This window comes from Thermobia domestica, chromosome 13, assembly GCF_964235325.1.
Source record: "Thermobia domestica chromosome 13, izTheDome1.hap1.1, whole genome shotgun sequence".
In the NCBI taxonomy this organism is placed as follows: domain Eukaryota; kingdom Metazoa; phylum Arthropoda; class Insecta; order Zygentoma; family Lepismatidae; genus Thermobia; species Thermobia domestica.
Genome location: NC_137466.1, coordinates 105981993 through 106006593, shown reverse-complemented (window position 1 = coordinate 106006593; position 24601 = coordinate 105981993). Strand labels below are relative to the sequence as shown.

General features: G+C 35.1%; 1 protein-coding gene across 2 annotated transcripts in view; it reads left to right on the top strand.

The window, feature by feature from the left end:
* Positions 1-24601, top strand: part of nsl1 (non-specific lethal 1) — a 192548-nt gene that overhangs the window by 146878 nt on the left and 21069 nt on the right. For both annotated transcript variants that reach the window (XM_081736215.1, XM_081736216.1), the window contains 4 exons: positions 3017-3224; positions 7402-7509; positions 9235-9319; positions 16695-16854. In XM_081736215.1, coding sequence (XP_081592341.1) covers positions 3017-3224; positions 7402-7509; positions 9235-9319; positions 16695-16854 — 561 coding nt within the window. The remainder of the gene's footprint in view (positions 1-3016; positions 3225-7401; positions 7510-9234; positions 9320-16694; positions 16855-24601) is intronic.

Below are 24601 nucleotides of genomic sequence, written 5' to 3'. Positions count from 1 at the left end.
GTTCGTGCTACCAATGGGGCACGGGTGTAGGTGTGCGTTGTGTGGAAAATAAAATTTGTAAGCTTTTCTTGAATTCTCTAAGTTCATTGCCCTATCCTTCATACTTTCGTTTCTGCGATTGATTAGGATGAGAACGAAACACTCTCTTTGTCAGTCTATAAACCGAAATGACTTACTCACATGGTATGCTAGAAACAGTCTTGAGGGGTGATGGGGTGCAAAATGGTAGGAGAAATACTTCCTAATTTGTGAAATGGATTACAGAAAGTAGTTAGTTGGTATGGTTATTGTGCATGCTAGTGTGGCTCATGAATTTTTTGTATTATTTTACACAGTTATACTAAATTTAGTATTGTGTCCGAGAGAGGAGTAGAAATAAGTGATGTAGGAAGGAATGTGGATTATGACATATTTGGTAGTGGGTAATCTTGTTCTTTTTTGATTTTGTGTTCACTTTTTGTCTGTGTATGTAAGAAGTGATTGATTTCTTGTCCTTTTCTTTGTTCTAGAAAAAGGGTAATAAGTTCAAACAACTTTTTTTAAAATAAAAATCATTTATTTAAATCAATTCGAAATAATTTCTTTGAAGCAAAAATAAGGAAAATGCCATTTCTGTCTTTTTACTATTTGAAACAAATTGTCCATTTAAGTGATGCTACCATTTATCATATGTGTCTAATGTGAGTGTGGTTGTTTTGTTTATGAGATATACGTAAACTTGTCATAATTGTGACGTGCTTACTACGAACCCAAGCCTCACATTCTGCCATTTTCGTGCATCTTAACACACAATTTCAATGTACAATTTAACGCTACTTGTTTATTTTTAAGACTAAATTTTGAACATTAAAATTACAGACCCTATATCAGGAAAGTAATGTAAAAAATGGCATTGTTTTAAAACTTACAGACTTCGTTCATAAAAATAAAATAAACAAACTTGGGATGCATTTTCTAAGCCTAAACTGATTCTTATCTTGGAACTACACCAAAAGTGGAAAAACTTCCTGTTCGTGCTGAAGCAGAGGCGGGTAGGGAAAAAAAAAAGTCCATGAAGTGGAAATTGTTTCAAATCTGCAATTTTGCGAACTTTTATAATGATTTTCTACCGTTGCGTATCATACGTATTTAAGTAGTAAAGAAACTTCACTGTGATTCTGTGACGTAGCCCAGAAAAACAAAGCCCATTTAATGAGGAAGCAGGAATGTTCTTATCACTTCAGATAAACGATAATAGGTGCTATTATTATTATAATAAAATGATTAATGTCCAAAGGGTTTAAGCTGGCCAGCCGGTGATTTTAGTTGAAATTAGTATGGTCAGCATATTGCTTTTATCAGTTCCAGGGTGAACATCAGAAATAAAAGCCACTGCTTTCAGATCAATCCGTAAGCAGTCTCTGCGCACTCTTGACCCCCTTGTATTTTGACCTGAGTGAAAATGAAATAAAATTTCCAGTTTTATATTCCACGATTATGCCGTTAAAAGCGGGGGGTTTTGTGACAAGGACCAAATTTTTTTATTGTCTGGAAAATATATTTTCAGAACCTTAGGTTCCTAAAGAATATTTTCTGTAAATTTCATGTCTGAGGGTTAAATCTGAAAAATAACTGTGTATGAATAGAGGTGTTCAATTTTTCCTTGTATTTTTATATTCAAATTTATTTCTATCAAAATTCTTTGGCTCTACTGTTTGACGTCAAAATTGTATTAGTAGTTTCCTTACAGACGAAGAGAACTTGCGGATAAAGATAAACAGAAATATGATCTTTGCATACAGTTTATGGCACTTGGAGGAAGAAAGGGTATAACTTTACTTCCTTATGCGAAGTAGATAGTAGTGTGCGTAATGAGATAGCGTGAGCGTAGATTGAGTAATGAGATAGCACAATCACCGAAGTATTTTTCAGAATATTTCATTAGTGATTTTAGGTTTATTTGTTGCTGTTCTATACCAGCTCTATCTTACCATGACCGAGTCGTTAATGCACGTGCACGTGATCCTGGGTTCAATTTCCAGTGGGATACTTACCTCGAATACAAACTTGAGTGGTCGTTCGGATCCAGTAGGCCCCATCTCATATAACCTCATTGCTGAAAACAGACATTAACATTAAAATGCCATAAATATATATATTTTTTTGTTACTTTTAAAAAATGCCATATCATAAAATGTATATTAAAAAACAGTTCACTTTCAAAGCACATGCTGGACGCTGAAATAGATACTTTGGACGTAGTTCAGGTTTTGAAGCTTAGTACGATAGATTCAAGTATTTTCTTGTATCACATCGTGTGAAATTTATGTAATGACTTACTAGTTAGAAAATTTCGGTATTTCCTTAATTTTTTTTTTTTTTTGCTTCCAAGGTAAAATGTCTTCTACTTTGTGTTCTAAAATGACAGAACTTTATATACACTTTTCTAAATGTATATACACTTTTGTAAATGCAGTGTCATGGTTCTCATATACAGTAAATAATAAAACGCACACAAAAAAATATTTTAATCCAATTTTATCACATGTTCATTGAATGTTCGCTTTCGTGACCAATTCTACAAATCGACGTAACGAAGAAAATTTGTTAAACAATCCAAAAGCAGAACTTCGCCTATTATACTCAATCACATGGTTAGGGGCCGCGGTGGCTCAGTGGTAGAGCGTTCACCTCTGGTGCTAGGGGTCTCGGGTTCAAACCTTGCTCCCGCCAAGTGAACCTTGTGGTGGACAAACACCGTGTACGTGGGTTTTCTTGGGGTTCTCCCGTTTCCTCCCACTTTCTTCATTCCACCATTTCATTCATCTCTCATCATCACCGTCTCCTTTAGCCTAACCGGCATAACCGTGGGACGTAAAACTCAAAAATTCCATTTTTTCAATCACCTGGTTACTAAATATGCTTACCAGCTTTACTTTACATGTTCTTTCATTCCATGTTAATATTGTTTAAATTTATTTAGTTTTCTAAATTACTGTATTTTGTCGTTTCTCATAACTCATAATAATCATTTCAGCTTCCATCCAAAGTACTGTTGAAGAACCAGATGAAGTGAAGAGCGAAGTGACGAATGGAGGTGTTAGTAGCAGACATTCTTCCCCAGTACCTTCTCCAGTAGGATGTGGAATGGGAGGTGTAGCATTAGATAAGTCAGGCTGTGATAATGGAATTAGTTCCCATAGAAAAGATAAAGAACGAGTTCATGCATTGCATGACCTGTTAAGGTAACAGGACATTAAAATTTCTTGGTGCAATAGTATAGAAAAGTATAGTGTGTCTTTGCTAAATATGATTATGATTATTATTATTATTAATAATAATAATAATAATAATATTGTTTTCTCCAACAGCCGTTGTGTAAGCAAAAATGTACTACTTAACAACTTGCATTGATATGGTTTTTATCGATTCATTGTAGTCTAAACATATTGTTAAATGTTTATTATTATTATTTCTGATAAATTGGTAAGGTTTTACTCCGTTGTAATTACACCTTAAATTTGAATTAGGTATAAAGGCAAAGTTATTTAAAAAACGCGAAAACTCGCCCGGATAAACCGGACATCACATTGATGGTGTATTATCCTGTTGTGTAATTTTCATTCATGTGACCATGATTCCATTCTGTTCTATTGTATAGGGTGTTCTATTAAATCTCGTTAGATTTCGTAATGTACATTCGGGACGGGAGTCTCACAGAATTGAAAAATAAATAGATAAAAATTAGCGATGAATCAGAAATATGAAACTAATTCCGAAACGTACAGTAAAAATGAGGTGTGTAAGACAAGCAAAATTTTGTCCGAGTTGTTCATTTTTTAAAGACAATTTTTCATATTTTATTATTTGTTTTCATGTGATATCTATGCTTTTTCTTTAAAAAAAAATCAGCAGATAAAAAAAGTAGTAGGGAGAAAAAAATTAAAGAGAACAGAGAAATAAAAATGAAGCTTCCAATAGGATTTCGTGTCAGCAGTTCATTATCCATTCTGGTTTCGGGATTAGTTTGTTCCAAGTGTAATACGTGCTATCGACAGTTGTAGTAATCTGTGGATCGCACTCCGAAGACAAAAAATAAATTTTATAGTATTGGATTCGGTATTTTCCCGGATCTGTTTACTTTATACACTCATTTATAAAACTAGAATCGCATTTCAAGGTTAAAAAAAGAAGTACTATTTTGAAACTGAAATGGCTAAACAAGACATATAAATAGTAAAAGCGCTAGAGTGATAAAAGAAAGTTTTGTATAATTAAAGGTAAAATATGGCTTATAATTAGCAACATAAAATACCTATTATTTCGTTGTGTTTAGCGGAGCTGGTATTTTTACTTTCGTTAATGAGAAAGTTTATTTACTTGGCAATTTGATTTTAAAACTTCATGCGTTCACATAATTGTTGATCAACGGAATTTATTTATGAATATAGTCTTAAAATGTTTCACATACCTGATTCGCACTTCTGCAACTCACTGAGTGGCTGAAGTAATTCAAAATATTTGAAAGATCTTTCCAGTGCCGTGAAATACTGTTATAGGTCTTCGCTAAGCTCTTATTTTTTCTGAAATTTTAGTGAAAGACAATGAAGAACATAAAACAATTAGAAAATGAGGCAGCTAGAATCTGCAAAATGCTTCTACATAAATTACTTTTTTAAGGCCTTTCGTGTAGTGTATGAATTTGGATGCCTTATTGATGACACCATAAACTGCGCATCCAAATTTCTGGTCGCTAAGAAAATTGTTTATTTAGTAGCATTTTGTAGATACTACCTGACTTTACTTTATGTTCTTCGTTGCCAGTAATTATTCACTGAAAGTTTGAAAATTAATTAGGAGCTTAGGGAAGAGGCTTAAGAGGCCTAATCACTGCGAAATTAAAAAGCCGCTTATTTTACAGTAATTATGTGATATCTTCAAATAGATAAAAGATAATTGAAATGTGGAACAAAAGCGCGCTAGACAATATTATTTTGCTTGAAGTAGCGTTATCACGAGTCACCTAGTAGCTTTCCGTTTGCAACCATTTAGAAACGTGAAAATAAATGTCGATTTTCTAAATGGCTGGAAATCGAAAGCAGATAAGTGAGTCGTGATAACGGTATCTCATGTAAAATAGTATTGTCTAGGGCGATCTTGTTTCAAATTTCGATTTTTTAATTATCTATTTGAAGATATTCCATAATTACTTTAAAATTAGCGGTATTTTAATTTCGCCGTGATGAAACCTCTTAAGTGGTTTCTTTTCACCTTCGCTCACTGAGGTCAGTTGTAATAATAATGTCTTCATACCAATACTCTTGAAAACAGCGTTGCATTAACTTAATCTTTCTGCCTTTCATTTGACTCTTCCGTGAAAAATCAAGGGTACCATATGTTGTACGAGTTTATCTGAACTCATGCAATCGGGATCAAAGTAGTTGTTATTGTAGGATTTTGACGTGTTATATTAAGGGTGTGAAATATGTTGTTCAGGCCTACGGTTGCCGAGTTATAGGTGATAGATTTTTGCGCCATATTTAAGAAACAAAGCTATACACCAAACTCATCTGATCGAGATCAAACTTGGCTTAGTGGTAGAACTTACCTACTATAACTTCATGTGAAATACTGAGGCTATCGAAAAAGTTTTTGCAAACTACTAACAGTGGCGCCAGTGTTCCGCTATTATAAAATTGGGAAGAATAGATTTTTCTTTAAAGTAAATTCGTTTATTTTTCGCAGCAGTTTGAAGTAGTAGTTTGTGTGAGAAATGGAAATTTCTCGTTCACAATTTCAGGCAATGTTTTATGTATTTCAAAATGTAGCTTAATGTGGGAACAATAGATCGAGCTACTTCATTTGGCTTTTGAAAATGAAGCATCTCTAATATTACTGTGTACAATTGGTTTTCCAAATTCCAGCGCGGTCGTACATTTCTTAGTGATGAATTTCGATAAGGTTGTTCATTCACGTCCATTATTGCCAGTAATGTCGATGCATAAAATAATTGAGAGAGATCGCCACAACATACCGTAAGATTCAAGTATCCTTGAATATTGACATGAAAGCAATACATACCATTTTGCATGGTCACATGAACATACGGAAACTTCCAAGCCGTTGGATCACACACAACTTGATCGAAGCACACAGACTTGTGTTATTTGGTGAAAGCAACGCTCAAAAAATTCAACCGAGTTAAGTCAAACTTGGTGTAGTCGTTACAGGGGTCGAAACTTGGTTCTATTCATTCATACAAGCCCGAAAGTACAGTAAACAGCAATCCACTGTTTATTTGTGTCAACGTGAATCAAAACTAACGAAACTGTTCGTTCGAGAAGTACTGCCAAGCAAACTATTACTTGTTTCTTCTGTTATACCGGACATGTAGCAACCATAGCTTTGAAAAATCGAAGGACTAAATGCTAAGTGGTATACAACAGCTTATTTCCCTGTGATCATCAATGAATTGCGTACAACAAACACAAATAATCGTATTATTCATCATCACTAAGCGCCAGTTCCCACTCAGGACACCAGACTATCGACTTTTCCCCGTCAAATGTTCAATTAATGATTCATTGTCCGTACTCATCCGATTTAACACCTTATGACTTCTTTTTGTTCTCACAAATTTGAGAAATAAATTTATAACTAAATTGAAACAATCGGGATCAATCTTGGCATAGTAGTAGGACTTCACCTAGTATACGTGTGAATTATTATATTGCCGTGTGTTCATATTATTTATTTATTTAAGGAACTGTTACCAGTGTGTACACTTGAAAATAACCCTTATTACGAAAACATCCAGTTCGAGGCAACACAATGTAGCTACTTCACTTTGGTGTTGTTGTTGAGGAGTTTCTTTAATCAACGATTCGATGAATGAATTGGTCGTCGCGGTACAACAGATTGGCCATCCCGTTCATATGACCTCACACTGTGCACACTATAGGGTATTGTCAAAGACGAGGTGTTTTCCGGTCACCACAGGATTTGAATTATTTGAAACAATTAATCGAACAATCATTCGAGAGACTGGATGCCTATCTTTGGTTATCATAATATTTGGAAATCAGTGCGGAAGAGATTTACCTTGTACATTGAACATGGTGAAAGGTTTAAATAATATTCGTAAGAATAATAAAGATTGTCAAGTCCTCTAGTTTTACTTCTTCACATTGGAAAAAGCGACTTTGTGCCTACTCTTTGTATAATATGCAGAGAGGGAATAAACTCTTCACATTAAAATTACTGGAATTTTTCTTCCGGTAATATAGTACTCATATATAAAGAAAGTACCTATTTTGCTTCATCATAATTGTATAATTTTAGTGTAAAGATTTAAAGTTGAATACTAATTTTTTTATTTTTTTATTTATTTATTTATTTATTTTATTTTTATTTTTTTTTAAGGAGGAAGCGGGAGAATTCATACGACATTGACAATATTGTCATACCCTACAGTATAGCTGCCTCTACTCGTGTTGAGAAACTGCAGTACAAGGAAATCCTAACACCAAAGTAAGTAGTATTCAGCAAAACTAACTACAACTAAGTCCGCTTCAAATTTTTATATATAATAGTATACTTTTTAAAGTACACAATTAGTAAAAACGGGTAGATTGACCGTCTATGAAGCTAGGAGAGTCGACTGAAACTGTGATAAAAATAAGAAATTTGTTGTAATCTATATATTAATAGCGGTGTCTGTGAACAAAACACTTCAGATCCTATTGAACAAGAAACTCCAGATTGCAAATGACTATTTTTGTGACTCTTAATCTCTTGAACCACTCGACCGATCTCGATCAAATTTTTGATGTAGATGCAGTTCTGGCCTGGGAGTGTTTTTAGCTATTCATTTTGACGGTAGGACTTAGGCGCGGAGGGGGAATTATAAAAAATAAATAAAACTTAAAAACTCTTGAAACAAACGACCAATTTCGATTAAATTTTCAATATAAATGACGTTCGTGTCTGGGATGAATTTAACCATTTCACTTTGATAGAACAACGTAGAGCATGGGGAGATATACAAAAAATAAATATAAAAATAAAAGTGACCATGTTCATGAGTAAATAACCCTTGAACCACTCGATCGATCTCAATTAAATTTTCAACATAGATGAAGTTCGAACCTGGGAAGTTTTTAATTTCATTTTACGGGAGGGGAGGGGAGGAGGGTAAATATATGAAAATGAATAAGACTTAATAACTCTTGAACCAACCGACCGACCTCGATCAAACTTTTAACATAGATAAGGTTCGGACCTGGGATGTTTTTTTCATTTTGCTTTAATGGCACAATGTAGGGGAGGGGTAGGGGGCATATATGTAAAAAAAATAAATAAATAAATAAAAATAAGTGTGACTGTCTTTGTGACTTCATCATGCTTAAACCACCAAAAACCGATCTTAATCCAATTACCAACATAGGCAAGGTTCGGACCTGGGGTGGTTTTTATCATATACCTTTGACGGTAGAACTTTGGATAGGAGGAGGGGAGGGGAGAGAGATAAAAATAAATAAAACTTAATAACTCTTGAACAATTTGACCGATCTCGATCAAATTTTCAACATAGATGACGTTTGAGCCTGGAAAGTTTTTATTATTATTATTCATTTTGATGGTAGAACCAAGAGAAGAGGGAGGGGAGATTATAATTCAGACAACAATAGTTTCCAGCGCTTGCGCAGGACGTGCGGGTTTGTTAGTTAAAATTAATGTGCGTGATACAAATGCTTGCGAAAATTAAGAAACAAAACGTGGCATTGAATTTTCAAAATGGATAAAACTAGCCGCCAGATAGTTCCATTCGATATCAACTGATGTTCACCTACTTTTTTCTTCAAAGTACATCTTATTAACCACAGATTTCAGATTGACAAAGGTCAAGCGAGTATTTCTGGTTGTTTCGTAATGGGAAATACTTTTCTCAGATACAAACTCTAGTACTGATTCGGATCCCACTTCATTTAAAAACTGCACATAAACTCTTTGTGTCTTCTTTCCTTCCCCTGTCTTACAATGTAAGATGGTAATAGATCTTTTCTCTAGACTGTATGCTGACACACTGTTACGTGTATAATGGAATCATCCATTATACTAAATTATAAGTGATACTAGTGGGATTGAATTTCTGTTGTAACATATGTTTAAATTACGGTTACTTAGGATTAATACTACAATACATATTTACGAAACTATATATACTTTAGTACTTATACCTGTATATATTTTCAGGTGGAGATTAGCAGAAGTTATTTCTCCGAAGAACTTGGACCCAAAGAACAATGGGGTAGTTCGAAGATCTAGTCAAGAGAGTGATGTAAGTACTTGTATCATATACTGCAATGAACTATACTTACCGGAACATGTCGCGTGGTTTTGTAATTTAGTTCGCTGGAGTCGAAATACTGGGACAATCGTCTGTGCGCCTGCTAATTGCACTGGATTCAAATACCAACGTGGTCCGAAACCTACGTAAATAGTAATTCTATTACCTTGTTGTTGTATAAGGAGGTAAAATAAAATCAGTATAGTTACTTAAATAAAATTGTCTAAGCTTTTATTTCATTGGAAATATAGGTCTATATTCCTGTTGATGAATTGGAATGCTACTTTTTGTGTAAGTGATAAGCCATCGTAACATTGAATCGTAAGGACGTACCTAGCTTGTCAAACAGATTTAAAGAAAACATTTCGTACACATGTATATCACTTGAGCAGCCATACAAGCAGATGCAAATGCAGAATTCTGCACGCTTTCTGTAGATAATGTTGTAATTGCTTAACTCCGGTTGGCGCTGAAAACATCGTCCCATATCCCAAAGATATTCAGTAGAACTTAAGCCCAGAGATAGACGTGTAGAGGAAGCTGATGGTATGAGGGCGCACGTTATCGTGCTGGAAGATTAGAATGATAGGTGTTGGTCTTGTATGCATAGTGTCAACACACACGGGATTTTCCGCTTACTGCATGTGTACTGATACACATAGTCATCGTTGTTTTTAAGAAAGAACCGACTCATCGATGAATACCATCGCTATTCATTCGCCTCATCTTACGTCTCTCTTTACAACACCAAATATGTATTCAGTGATCAGCAGATATGAGAAATTAGTGCGAGATGAATGCCGAATTACATACCTACATCCAACAATAAATCTGTATGCTGAAATGGGGACCATGGCGTTGACTCTACATTTGCAGTTACCACCAGTCAGTCAGAACGTCGCGAACAGTAGTATTCGGGCACTGCCACGTGCGGCATGGGGCCACAAAGCACAAAGTGGCTGAAAACCTTTACATTCAGTGATGAATCGCGATCTGCGTGAGCGGTAGTTTTGAGGAGTGACTCGGTGCCGCATTATATACGGTTACACCCGAAGTCGTATAATGGCACAATATTAATTGCGTCATCCTGGTAGTTCAGGTACGAATCATGATCCACACACGTATTGTGTTGTCCGATGACCTTTACACTACTAGCAACATGCCTTCTAAAGACACTACCATTATCTTGCCATCTAGGGTAAATGCTGGGGCATACGTGTGTGAACACTAATTCATCGGGCCTTGTTTCATATTGTCAGAATAAACACAACACACCGAGCAAGGCTATGTGATTGTATCACCTAACAGTTGTCCAAGACATTTACAAGGAAATACCAAGAAAGATATTGAATAATGGGATTGTTCAGACCAGACTTAACTTGCCCCAACTTGACAGCATAAAATCTGGTTAAAATGACATATTAATTTAGTTGTATTGCAATCTATATCAATGTTTCCCTGTCGATATGTGCATGGTACGAATTTTCAGCGCTTTCTATGAGTTTAAAAGTTAACAAAGGGACAAATAATCCTGGGGGGGGGGGGGAGACAGAATAAATATAATTTAAAGTATGAGAAAGGTCTGTGCGTGTCATTGGTCCATGTGGTCTCAGGTTCAGTTTCCGGTGGAAAACACATAACATGTAGATTTCACAATCATCCACGTTCATTAATCATTCGTCTCCTTTAGCCTAAAGGGCATAATCGGGAGATGAAATATTGTGTGTGTGTAGTATAAATATAGAGAGTAGTTTCCAGGGTTGCCTGGTTTAAACCAAAAAACAAAAAAAAATGTTCGTAAAAGTGTAAGTGTTTGTAAAATCTTGATGAACACACATTTGTGGGTTATCACGTTTCACTCCCGTATATTATTCGTATTATATTCAGACCTAAATTCCCCATTCATTACTCAAAAAGATTATACTACAAAAGCAATTTTTTTTTTTTACAAGTTTATAAATGTTTATTTTGTGATTTTTTGTAGTTGTTATTATTGTTATGTAATTGCAATCGAAGAAAAATTCTAAATATTGTTTCGTTTCAATGTTTACTATTGATAAAATACATCGAAAATGCCGTACTTTTTGTGTGTATGGGGGGGAAGTCATACAGACCCCACGAGAGGCATTTAGTGAAATAAGTATCTTTGGTATCTATTTATGTATAAATGAGTCAGAGCCAAAGTGGACTCAAATAATTCGTATCTTTATTCACTTTTCTTATTGATATGCAGATTAAGTCGGTGTATTTCTTTAATTTGGACCAATAAAAGTCGTTGTTAACTAACTTGAACTAAATTAGTTCTTCTGTACTCCGTCGTACTTTGAAATTGTTCATATGTAATTCTGTGTAATGGTTTCACTTGTACAGCTGTTTATCTTTTTGTCCTTCTGAAATGACTCTTGACAGTTATATTAAGAAGCATGTAAAGATCAGTACAACGTTTTTTTTTTTTTTTTTTTTAATGAGGATTCCTTCGTGAGTGAGTCGGCAGACGTATCACATTTGTGGCCAATTAGTCCTGGTTCCGAGTTCAAATGGAGGACAATTTCTCTCGGATGTAACTCGAGAAGCGGTTTTTATTCCGCTTTAAGCTTATGTGACCCCTTCCAGCATAATCCGGTTGTTGCATAATAACATCAAGGCGAAACAAACTTATTTCTGTCCATATATGATATGAATATATAGAGCAAATCCTTTAAACCATAAAAACCTGGTTTAAACAAAAAAAAAAAAAAAAGTTTAAACCCCAAAAAAACGTGTTTTTTTTTTTTTTAATAAAAACCATGGTTTTTGCCAACCCTGGTAGTTTCAGATGTATTGTATTTGTTTCGTTCGCTTTTCTTTCTTGTAACAATAACCCGTTCCTTTGATTCGTTCTCTATCGTAGTTTCAAACATCTTTTACCGTGCAATACGTTTGACAATAAATACTTATAACTAAAGTAGCACTTTATTAAAAGGATCTGCACCAGTTTTGAAATGTCTGAGTAGTTTCGTCCGTTTGGCTCCTAAGCGTTGTCTTGCCGTTGCTTGCAATGAAGGCAATGAAGCACGTGCAAGGTAGTTTAATAATCATGTGCCAAGGAGTGCTAACTTAACTACGGAATAAGAATCACACAGACTCACAAAACGTGCTTGCAAAATGCATGGAAAGATGGTGATTTTATTTTATAATATTCAGCTTTATAGTTATATTTATTTAATGAAGTTACTTTTTTTACATTCTTTTTTGGAGGAAAATGTATTAAACTCGCAACTGGAAAATGAAATTAAATACAGGGTGTCCGAGAAGTCCTTTCCTGATTACAGAAGTTGATAACTCAGGCTAGAAATACGATAGAAATATGAAACTGGTGTTGAATTGTTTACAAACTATAAAAGTTTTGGTCACATCAGTACACTTCCACATGAGCACCCTTGGTAGCACGTAGCACATCTAGGCGATATTCAATTTCCATCCACACATTAGCCAACATCACTGGAGGGATCGATGCAACGACTGTGGTTATTCGTTGCTGCAGGGTTTCAAGATCTGGTACACGTGTTCGGTAGACCTCATCCTTGACATAACCCCATAAAAAGAAGTCTAATGGGGTTATGTCAGGAGAGCGTGGAGGCCAAGCTGTTGGTCCATCACGACCAATCCATCGCCCAGGAAATGTCCTATCGAGATAGGCACGGACGTCCAAACCCCAATGAGGTGGTGCACCGTCTTGCTGAAAAACGACATCGGGGCGATACTGAAGCAGCTGAGGAACAGCATACAGCTGCAACATATCCAGGTACACTGCAGATGTGATGGTATCCTCAGCGAAGAAGAATGGCCCGATAATTCGATCGTGCAATAACGTGCACCAAACATTCACCTTTGGACTGCCTCTGGTGAACTCTCTGACCTCCCTGGGGGGTTCTGAACCCCAAATGCGTACATTATGGCGATTCACTACTCCACTGACAAAGAATGTCGCTTCGTCGGAAAAGGCAATTCGTCTGAGATAACCATTATCGTCCTCAATACGTGATAGCATTTCGACCGCAAAGTCATATCGACGTGTACCGTCGTCGGGCAACAAAATTGAGACTTGGTAAAACAGAACAAACCTAACACAGACAAAAACTTTTATAGTTTGTAAACAATTCAACACCAGTTTCATATTTCTATCTTATTTCTAGCCTGAGTTATCAATTTCTATAATCAGGGAAGGACTTCTCGGACACCCTGTACAATTATGTTTTTCTTCAAAAGGTAATAATTGTAAAGAAGCTTTTATAGGATTCAGATATATTTTAGTTTAACACTTTTAATTATTATATACGTACATATTTTCTTATATTTTCTCTTATGAACGAAAGGATACACGATAAGTTTCAATATTACATTGGAAGCATACGTGGATCGCAAAAGCTTTATAAGGTAATATAAAGAAATCATAGTTCTATTATTATTATTATTACCTTCTGATCCAGTGTCTAACCCGCATATCTTTCGTACATAACGTCTCAAATTAGATTCTCGATGGGAGAGCCTTGGAAACTTTCAACGCCTTACAGTGGTTAGGATTCTACCTTGAACTGTAGATTCAAGTGTCGTGTAGCCTTGGTGCTGAAAGAGACGCTAAACTCGAAAGAAATCAATCAAGCAATGCATATAATTTATATCCATTCATGTCACTTCTGGAGTTTATTCTCCTTCCTAGGAAGAAATGTTCCGGGACAGAACACCTATTACATGTATTCCATTTTATCATGAGACGTTATCTGGATGTTTTACCAATGTTGTACAAACGTTTGTTTGGTTGACCATTTAATACTTTTCACTTAGTATGTAACAAGTGAAAGTTGGGCCCATTGGCTGTGCGAAAATGAAGGCTCACACACTTTCTTAATTTTGGCTTATAGTGGGGTAATGTAAACGGGAACATGCTCCGGCACCTTAGCTACCCAGATTGCCCTAGGGTTTCATTTCACAAAAGCTCGGTGAGGCTAAGAGCCGCATTGTGATGAGGATAGGATGAAAAACATTTGTCTCCATCGAGTATTGAATCTGGAACTCTTAATGGCTGCTGTACAGCGGCTTTTAACCTGACATAAGGCTACTTAAAAAAAGGGAAGAAGCAAGACCTACTTACTTGAATTTAACACCCAATACTGCAACTTGAAGATCTAATATAGATATTTATATTGTTTTTCAATAGGTATTTTATCATTAATTTTGTGAGTGTGTAGATACAAAGATAATAGCTCAGAAATTGTTTTACAAACCTAAAGTAATCAACTTTTTTATGTTACTATTTTTTATTTTCCGTGTCAAATAAAATATTCATTGAAAAAAATAATTATTACTAACTTAGTATAAAAAATAATTTAAATACACTTTCTATTCACCATCATTCAAACCCAAAATAAAATTATTAGTTCATATATTTTGTACATCATCTAAATGTTACTGGAACCAGCCTGTGGATCACCAGTGGTCAACGAACTAAGTTTTTAGAAAATTCTTTGCATTGAAAATAAATTTGAAAATTGTGTAACGTATTAGGATGTTACTGTCTATCCTTCAACTATGAGGAGAATTTTGAAAACAACAATTTCGATTTGTAATAGCAAGAATATAATAATAATAATTGTTAGTTACATTTGTTAACTTTTTTTATTTCTGAATTAGCCTGAGCTCTTTCTTCTTTATATTTAGCATGCTCATTGGCATGGCAAGTTAAATAATGTCTCTTGACGTTAGACTTATTTCAGCAACCTCTTAATGCTTTTCGGCATATGAAACGTCTAATAATATTTCTATCCTCTAACTAACTAACTCTATGGCCTATGGAACCCGGAGGTTCAATGCCACGTTCACAAAAGCTCTCCACTGACTTCTATCCTTAGCCAATTGGATCCAGTTTCCATTTTGTATCCCTATCTCTGCGAGATCCATCTTAATATTGTATTCCCATCTGCGCCTAGGTCTTCCAGTCGAGACTTTGAAGGCGTTTCTGCTTTCTTCCATTCTAGCTACATGACGTGCCCACCTAAACCTCCTAGACTTGACGATACTAACAATGTTGGGTAAACCATATAAATTCTGTAGTTCCTCGTTATGAAGTTTCCGCCATTCCCCATTCCCGTTCCTCTTGGGTCCGAATATTCGTTTCAGGATCTTGTTCTCAAATACTTTCAGTCTATGTTCTTCCCTCAGAGTAAGCGACCATGTTTCGCAACCATACAGAACAACAGGCATGATTATCGTTTTATATATTTTAAGCTTCAAATTCCTCAACAGAATTCGCAACAACAAGAGATTTTGAACCGAATAGTAACACGAATTCCCTGCTCTTAATCGACATTTAATTTCTTCGTGAATATAATTTTCATCTGTTAATATTGATCCTAAATATTTGAAACTATCCACTTTATCAAAAGTATTATTTAATATTTTAACGCATCCGCAATTTGCCGCATTACGGTCCCGACGCACTTCCATGTATTTAGTTTTCTCTGCATTTACTTCTAAGCCGATATCCCTGCAAGCGTTTAATAAGACCTCTGCATTTCTTTCTATTGTTCTCCTATCATCCCCTATTAAATTTACATCAGCATATGCCGTAACCTGGTGTTTACCGTTCAACTCTAGGCCCTGGTTGCTATCATTTCTATCTACGAAAAAATTAAAAATCCTCTTAAGAGGGGTTGAATGATCAAGGACTTGGTGACTTGCGTTTTATATAAGCAGTCCACTACACTCAAAATACTCGATATGGTGTCACAAATATCGAAGTGGAAAAACTGACAGGCAAGTGAGGGATTCGCTCATAATAGCTTTGGCTGCTTGCATGAGCAAATAGACTCATGAAATTTTCAGTCGGATGAGCGGAAATCTGAAGAAGAACGATCTAGATAATTTGTTAACTGCCGGAATATTCTAAATACTTTTTTCTCAGTTTGGTTCATAGTGATGTTCAAATTAAGATAAATTCATAAAGAAAGTAACCGCATAATTTGAGATTGTGCACAATTTACAAATATGTTACATTGGAGTAGATTTTATTATTATTATTATTATTATTATTATTATTATTATTATTATTAAATCGACAGTTGTACTGCGCTTGAGAATTACACACAATGCCCTGCGTTTCATTCTCAAGTTGATAGCTACAAAAATTAGTTGTGTCCTCCAAGTCTATGTCTGTATGCTAGCGATAGCTATTGGCCTGACTGTAAACCATTAGTAGCATAGCTGACATACTCAGGCGTCTTGGTTTTGTTATAAGGATTAATGAGAGCTCAGAATTTTGCGTAATATGATTGTAATGAAAAATGGTAACTTAATTTTGCAATATAATATTTATTTCTTGTATTTTCAGTTCGAAGACATGAGTGATGAAATATTTACTGTGAGACATGACAGATGTGAAGTAGAGGAGAAAAAGAAGTTCATGAGTTTCGTCAAATTTCCCCACACAGGTCGTACCAGATCTCGTAGAACAGACAGTCGTGCAGAAAGCAGCGGTGCAAATACACCAGGTGAAATTTATACTTTAAAACAGCTTAGTGCAAGGCTAATAAGTAGAGACCGGATGTATAGACTTTAAAAACCTTGAAAATAGGCGGGCAAATAGGCACTTAAAATTTAAAAAATAGGCATTAAAATGTAACTCGAAATAATGAAGATAAATATTCAATACAGTTTTTAAAAAATATAGATTCAAGTCATAGATAGTGTTCAAAAGAATATAGAAACATACCTGTTTAATATCTTCTTTCACTAGCTTGATAGATTCCATGTGTGTACAGGTATATATATTGTAATGTACACTCATGTCCAAAATGATTGTTGCATATCTATAAGTCTTCTTGTAAGAATATAATTTGATAATGATTATGCAGAGTACTTTTAATACTGATACTATTTGTATAATCGGGAAATGTATATTTCTGGTAAATTTCATAGGAAAAGAATTATAAATACGAAAATCAGAATGAGTGAAACGAAATGTTGCTAAATGGACAAGAAAGTTTTATTTTCGTTTTATTGTTTTTATTTAATGCTCTTTTGACATGAAATTTTTCACATACATGTCTTTGCCGATTATACACATACTAACATTATAGGAAATACCCGGCGAATTCGTTATCTAATTATATTCCTACAACATATTTATAGACATGCGGCAATAATTTTAGACATGAGCGTACCACGTTTATATATAACAGTTCATTCAAAAAGTCCATAGGATGACACAGAGATGGCGTTACTAGACTTTTTTCCATATGATTTTTATTTAGTACTAACCTTCAAACGATACGTGTATACATTTGACAGCAATCTGACTATTGATTCGTGAGTTAAAGATTTTTGTGTGAAGCAACTTGTGTTAGTGCAAAAACAATGGACAAAAGTGAATTTCGAGTTTTATAAAGCATTGCTTTTTGATGAAAAAAAAAAAAAAAACTACAGTGGAAACCAAACAATGGCGTGATAAACATTACCCGAACTCTGCTCCATCGAGACAAATGGTAGAGAAGTGGATTGCTGAATTTAAACGTGGTCGTACCAGCACAAATGATGCAGAGCGTAGTGGACGCCCAAATGAGCCTGTTATTCCAGAAAACATCAAAAAAATCCACAAATTGGTTATGAACGATCGCAAATTGAAGGTGCGTGAGCTAGCTGACATTGTAAAGATATCAGATGGTAGTGTTTTTACCATTTTACACGAACATTTGGGTATGCGAAAGCTCTGTACAAAGTGGGTGCTGTGTGAGCTCACAGTCGACCAAAAACGACGACGAATCGATAATAATAATAATAATAAAGAATTTTATTGTCGTTAAGCTATACATAGCAATAGACAACGTCAAAATGGGATACAATATTGATACGTAAGTATAAATAAATAATGATATATAACTAAATTAATGATGAAATGACATTACAAAATAAATTACAATAACAATATACATTTTAAATACAAGCTCAACACGAGATTACAAAATACGTTACACTTCTATTGAACAATTAAAATACTCCTGTAATGAATAAAAGGGCGTTGCAACTAACCAATTATATAACTTACTTTTAAATCTATCTATATGTTCATCTTTTAGTGATGCAGGCAACTTGTTATACAGTTTTATTCCAACTGTCTCATAACTGTTCAATGATTTGGACAATCGTTGATATGGGACGTTTATGAATTTACTGCTTCTAGTATTATACGAGTGGATGTCTTGCCTGAGTTGTAAATTTTGGTGATTACTTTTTATATAGAGAAGTACTGTGTAAATGTATAGATTGATTATTGTCATAATGTTAAGATTGATAAACAAAGGTCTGCAATGAGCTAATTTGTCTACGTTTGAAATAATTCTGATGGCCTTTTTCTGTATTAAAAGAATGCTATTTACATGATAATTGTTACCCCAAAATAATATACCATACAAAATTATACTTTGAAAAAAAGCAAAGTAAGCCGATCTGACATAGTTATCAGGAACATGATTTTTTAGTTGTTTTAGCAGATATATTACTCTTGAGAGTCTTCCAGAAATATAATTAATATGCTGTTCCCACGATAACTTGTTGTCAATATATATACCTAGGAACTTCACACATGTTGAGTTATTCTCAGCAGGCACTTCTTTTAGACTAAAAGTCATATGTTGAATTTTATTCTCGTTAAGTAAAAAACCATTAGCCTTAAACCGAATCACAACCTGATCCCAAGTATTTTCAGTTATAGAATTAAGTCTACTAAGATCAGGACTAGTATTTAGGAAGGTCGTATCGTCAGCATATAGTATAGAGTAAGCAGATAAAAAGCAAGGTAGATCATTTATCATTAGTAAAAATAGAAGTGGCCCAAGTACTGAACCTTGGGGTACTCCGTATTTAACTGATGCAATACCAGATTTATTGTTATTTACAAAAACAATTTGTTTACGGTTTTCTAAGTAAGACTTGAATAATCTAAAACTTAAACCCTTGATACCGTAGTACTCTAATTTTTTAAGGAGAATTGTGTGTTCAACACAATCAAAGGCTTTGCTTAAATCACAAAATGTTGCCTGAACAAAATCCTTGTTTTCAAACCCTCTAATAACCCTCTTTACCAACGAATCAATCGCTCCAACAGTAGATCTACCCTTTACAAAACCAAATAGTGAATCACTAATTAGGTTATACTTATCAAGATAATCACATAACTGCATATGTATCACAGTTTCAAGAATTTTTGAGAAGACTGGTACCAGAGAAATTGGTCGATAACTAGATGGACAATTCTCGGGTCCCTTTTTATATACAGGCACAACTCGTGATAATTTTAAAACTTCGGGGAAGATTCCCTGTGTTAGACATTGGTTAATGCAATGTGTAAGCGGCAGAACAATACAATCAATAACTTTTTTAATTAGATTACTCGACAATCCATAAACATCAATACTGTTTGAACACTTAAAGTTATTTACAATGTTGAGAACTACTTGGGGAGATATATTTCTGAATACAAAACTATCGTGTATAGGATTTACAGATTGTTCCATTAGATTGACTGCTGTTACATCAGGTTTGTCAATATTATTGTGTACTTCATCTACAGAATTTACGAAATAATCACTAAAATCTTCTGGATTGGGGTAAAGACAGTCCTGATTACTCTTAACTATAGAATTAATTACATTCCAAGCTTGTTTACACTTATAACAGACGATTCGATTTTTGCCGAAGTATACTGCTTTCTCGCTTCATTAACAGCTTGCTTATATGTATTCCTAGCTTTCAGATAGACTGACCTAGTTACATCATTTTTCTCTCTCCTATATTTGTTTAAATGTAACATCACCTCACACTTCATTGAGTAAAGTTGAGGGGTATACCACGTGGAATTATTTTCTTTATGTGGCTTTTTAAGTAGGCTCCGATTAACTTTACAAATTCTTTGTGGGATGAAGATGTCAAAGTTATAGAGAAACAAATTCAAGAAGCGTTCAAACAGTGCATTAGAGTCATTGTAATTCGACAGCAATTGAAACCAATTCATGTTGCAGAGTGAACTCTTAAACTCAGATAATTTACCCTCAGTGATTGGCCTAGAGACAACTATTTTACATTCTGTGGACAAGATATCAACCTCCTTACTTAATAGTGCGTTATCCAATTTTACCCATACACAATCATGATCAGAAAATGAAATATTGATACATCACAATGAATTTGACATAAATTGAAATTTATAAATATGTTATCAAGACAAGCTAGACCTCTTGTTGGCTTCATATTTGTAATACCATAATTAAATTGCCTTAACAAATTTTTTAATTCAGCTACACTGTTCTTTGTTGTTGTTACGTCAAAATCAGAGTTTAGATCACCACCTATGACTATCTTAAAATTTCTAAAACTAGGCCTACTCAATAAGTTTAGCAGTTCCTCGAGCCTATCTAGAAAGACTATTGAATTACCATTTGGGGATCTGTATAGTGATACGAAAACCAACTTAAGACAATTAATAATGATACCTGTGGCTTCGAAATCGATTTCAGTACATAGAAAGTCAAGGTCTAATTTCTTACACTTAACTGAGAGCTTGTCTCTTACAAAAATAGCTACCCCACCGTGACCACGGTGATTCCTACAGAAACTATTAACAAGTACATAGTCATCTAATTTATTAAACACAATTTCATCCTCTTTGCACCAATGTTCACTTAAACCTAAGACATCTAAATTATTCTCATTCCCAAAGTCATTTAAAACTACATGTTTATTATTGATCCCTTGAACATTTAAATATCCCACTTTAAAATCAATAGCGTGACTTTGTTTTACATTATCCTGTTGTGCTATAACCGCTTGCACATTTTTGGCTAAGTCTGCATCATTAAACTCTTTTGATCTAAAAAATTAGCATGAGCTAGAGGTATTGCATTACCTGAGGTAGTAGACTGTGAAATTATGAGCTGGACAAATTTATTACACATAAGGTGCTTCCCATTGCTGTTTAAATGTAGCCCATGTCTTCTGAAATGTGACCTATCTAGCGACTGCAAATCAACGTACTTTACATTTGGGAAAAACTTACATACCTTTGCTATTTTACGATTGGTACAATTCAGTAGTATATTTACACATGAACTCTCTACCAGATCATGTCTGTATGGAATTCCCACTACAAACACATTAGTCTTTGTTAACGTACACAGCACCTCGTACAAGTTTCGCACTGCCCCCTGCCCCTCATTCCTTGCCACATCATTTCCTCCCGCAATCACAATTAATGTATCTTTCATGGTCATGTTTTTGGAAAGCAATACACAATCTTTCAACACTTCGCTGGTTCCGGTCCCAGGCTTCGTAATGCAGCTCACATCATAACTTCGATGCTTCAGAGGAGTGTTTGGCGCTGTTAAACCGCAATAAAAGGGAATTCTATCGTTGATATTTGACAATGGATGAAACATGGTTTCACTATTACACACCAGAATCCAAAAGACGCAACAGTCGGCCAGTAAGTCATCAACTATCTCCAAAAAGGAACCACCACCAACAGCGACTATTACTGTGCACTTTTGGATCGATTCAAGGCTGAAATCGCAAAGAAACGGCCACATTTGCAAAAGAAAAAAGTGTTGTTTCACCAAGACAATGCACCGTGTCACAGATCGATGAAGACGATGGCAAAATTGAATGAATTGGGCTTCGAATTGCTTACCCACCCAACATATTCTCCAGATTTAGCTCCCAGCAACTTTTTCCTGTTTTCAGATCTCAAGAGAATGCTTGCTGGAAAGAAATTTAAGTCCAGTGATGAAGTCATCGCTGAAACTGAGGCATATTTTGACGAGAAAGAGAAATCGTAATATAAAAGTGGTATCGAAAACTTGGAAAATCGCTATACTCGTTGTATCGCCCTCGAAGGCAACTATGTTGAATAATGAAATCGAGTTTTGTCAAAATTTGTTTTTTTCTTACTTATCCTACGGACTTACTGAATGACCTGTTATATATATAAAATATGTTGTTGTTTATAGGCTTATTTTTGAAGAAAAGGCAACATTAGACACTAAAGCAATTATTTAAAATGGTAAGGGGAGAAATAGGCAAAATAAAATAGCCTTAAATCGAAACTATAACACTTCCCCCTCTCCCATATAAACTTCAAAACGTTATTTTTGATCATATCTTTAATATTAAAGAATATTCATTTTGCCTAACATCCGGTCTCTACTAATAAGATAACAAATGAATTTATGTAGGTCGTAATTCATGACTGGTTCAAAATAAATCTTATTCACGTAATTCTTTTTCTCTAAAACGTATCTGTTAAGTACAAAAAAAAAAAAAAAAAAAAAAAAAAACTATTGAAGCACCTCTTCTAGTAGCATATTGCTTGTGGTCATCACAATTATAAAAGATCATTATTAAGCAAACATGGTAAGTATTAAACAGTGTTATGGGTCTTTATGCTTTACGAGTTTGAACAGGGAACAGGTGCTAGTAAAGCAGGAAAAAAATATGTCAGACATTAGGCAGTCAAGTTAAACGAAGACATTTTAACAACATCGGTGAATTTTGGAGGACACATTACGTACACAACATCCATAATCCATGAACGAGGCACTCAAGGTTGTGATTGAATCCAGTAATGAGCACATGTAATGGCGTTAGTAGTAGTATTCAGTTATAGTGCAAAAGCCATTCGCCAACATTTCCACAAGCAATGAAAACAATATAAAAGTGGTACGATGGACCCCACATGAATTGACTACGGCTAAGAGAGCGATACAAGCAAATATATGTTATTCTTTTCCGTCTCGTTAAGGGAACTAATCCGTTTATGGGCAATATTGACGTTCTATATTTTTTTTTCCATCACATTATGGATTGACACCAAATGAGCCCACTTTTAAACCACCAGAATCATCATTGTATCAACAGAAAGTAATGGTTTTCGTTTGGTGAACTGCTTGGGGTGCGCATCGTGAACAACCGTCATCTGGTCAGATTATCAATGTAACTCTCAGCGTTGGAACGTGTATATAAAAAGTTGAAAATCGGATTATAGTGGTTTTGTACTCTTCGCGAGATGACATACACTGGACGACTTACTTGGTTCTTTGCGCTTAGTTCTACTACTGTGGGATCTATAGTCTTTCCACATCTTCATGTTATCTTCCTCCTTTCTCTTTGAAGGCCAAAATTCAATTTTGTTGGGTTCCTTATATATTAGATTGGTGCGATTGAAATTATGCCTGATTTTACATCTGAGAGAAAACCACCCTTTCTAATGCAATAAATGGATTAGCCGAGATCATGAATGCGACATCAGTAGTGCTATATATGTACAGAAAACAGGCTGGAATACACAATTAAAAGGTAGTGTATTTTTCAACAAGGTCATGTGAAAGTGTACCATGGAGAACACACAAGTGCAAGTGATTTTTCCTTACGGGTTGACTGGTACATTGGTACATCTAGCCGTGAAATACATGAAAATTACATTTGGGTCAAAAGTGGTGATTGAGCGTCACTGCCATTGTTTTCTGCAATTTCGTGTTTGTACGTAGTACTTGAAAATGTGTACCGTGAAAGTTGGCCTCGAAAAATGTTCGTGCAATTCAGACGAGTTAGAAATACGCCATACTATTGTTGTTCGGCGACTTTGCGCTATCGGTAATGAAAAAACGTCCCTGTCACTCTCAAATTAAAGGAAATAAAACTGCAATATCTGGTTAGCCAAAGTAGTTCGAGGCTACAGCCACATACTTTTGCCACCACTCAGCCATGATTCGATTCCATCACGAAAATGGTCTGTGATGCGAATTTGTCCTCATCGGGGAAGTTTTTCTCTGCAAAGATTGATCGAGATGATGAAAGAAGTGGGTAGTCGGTAGGAGAGAGAGAAGAATAGGGTGGGTGCTACAGTTGTGGTGTCTGCACTGTCTTTTGTGCAATATGTGTGAGTACATTCCTGTGCAACGTGGAGAAAGCTATGATGGATTATCCCTACCATAACAGCAATACCTTCTGTGTGGAGGGTGATTTTGGAAACCGTTCTGGACTTGTATCATGACCCAACCACCGTCCTGACCGTTTACGACTGTCCTAGTAAGTTCAATTTTATGGTGATAATTCGATGCAGGAAATCTTCACGCTTATTCCGTAACACCAGAGAACTAGTAAACTCGAGACGGAGATCCCAGTTGACCGGTGTCAACTCAACGTGGAACCAAAGAATTCAACCTTTTCACCTTACCTATTGTGCAGAGC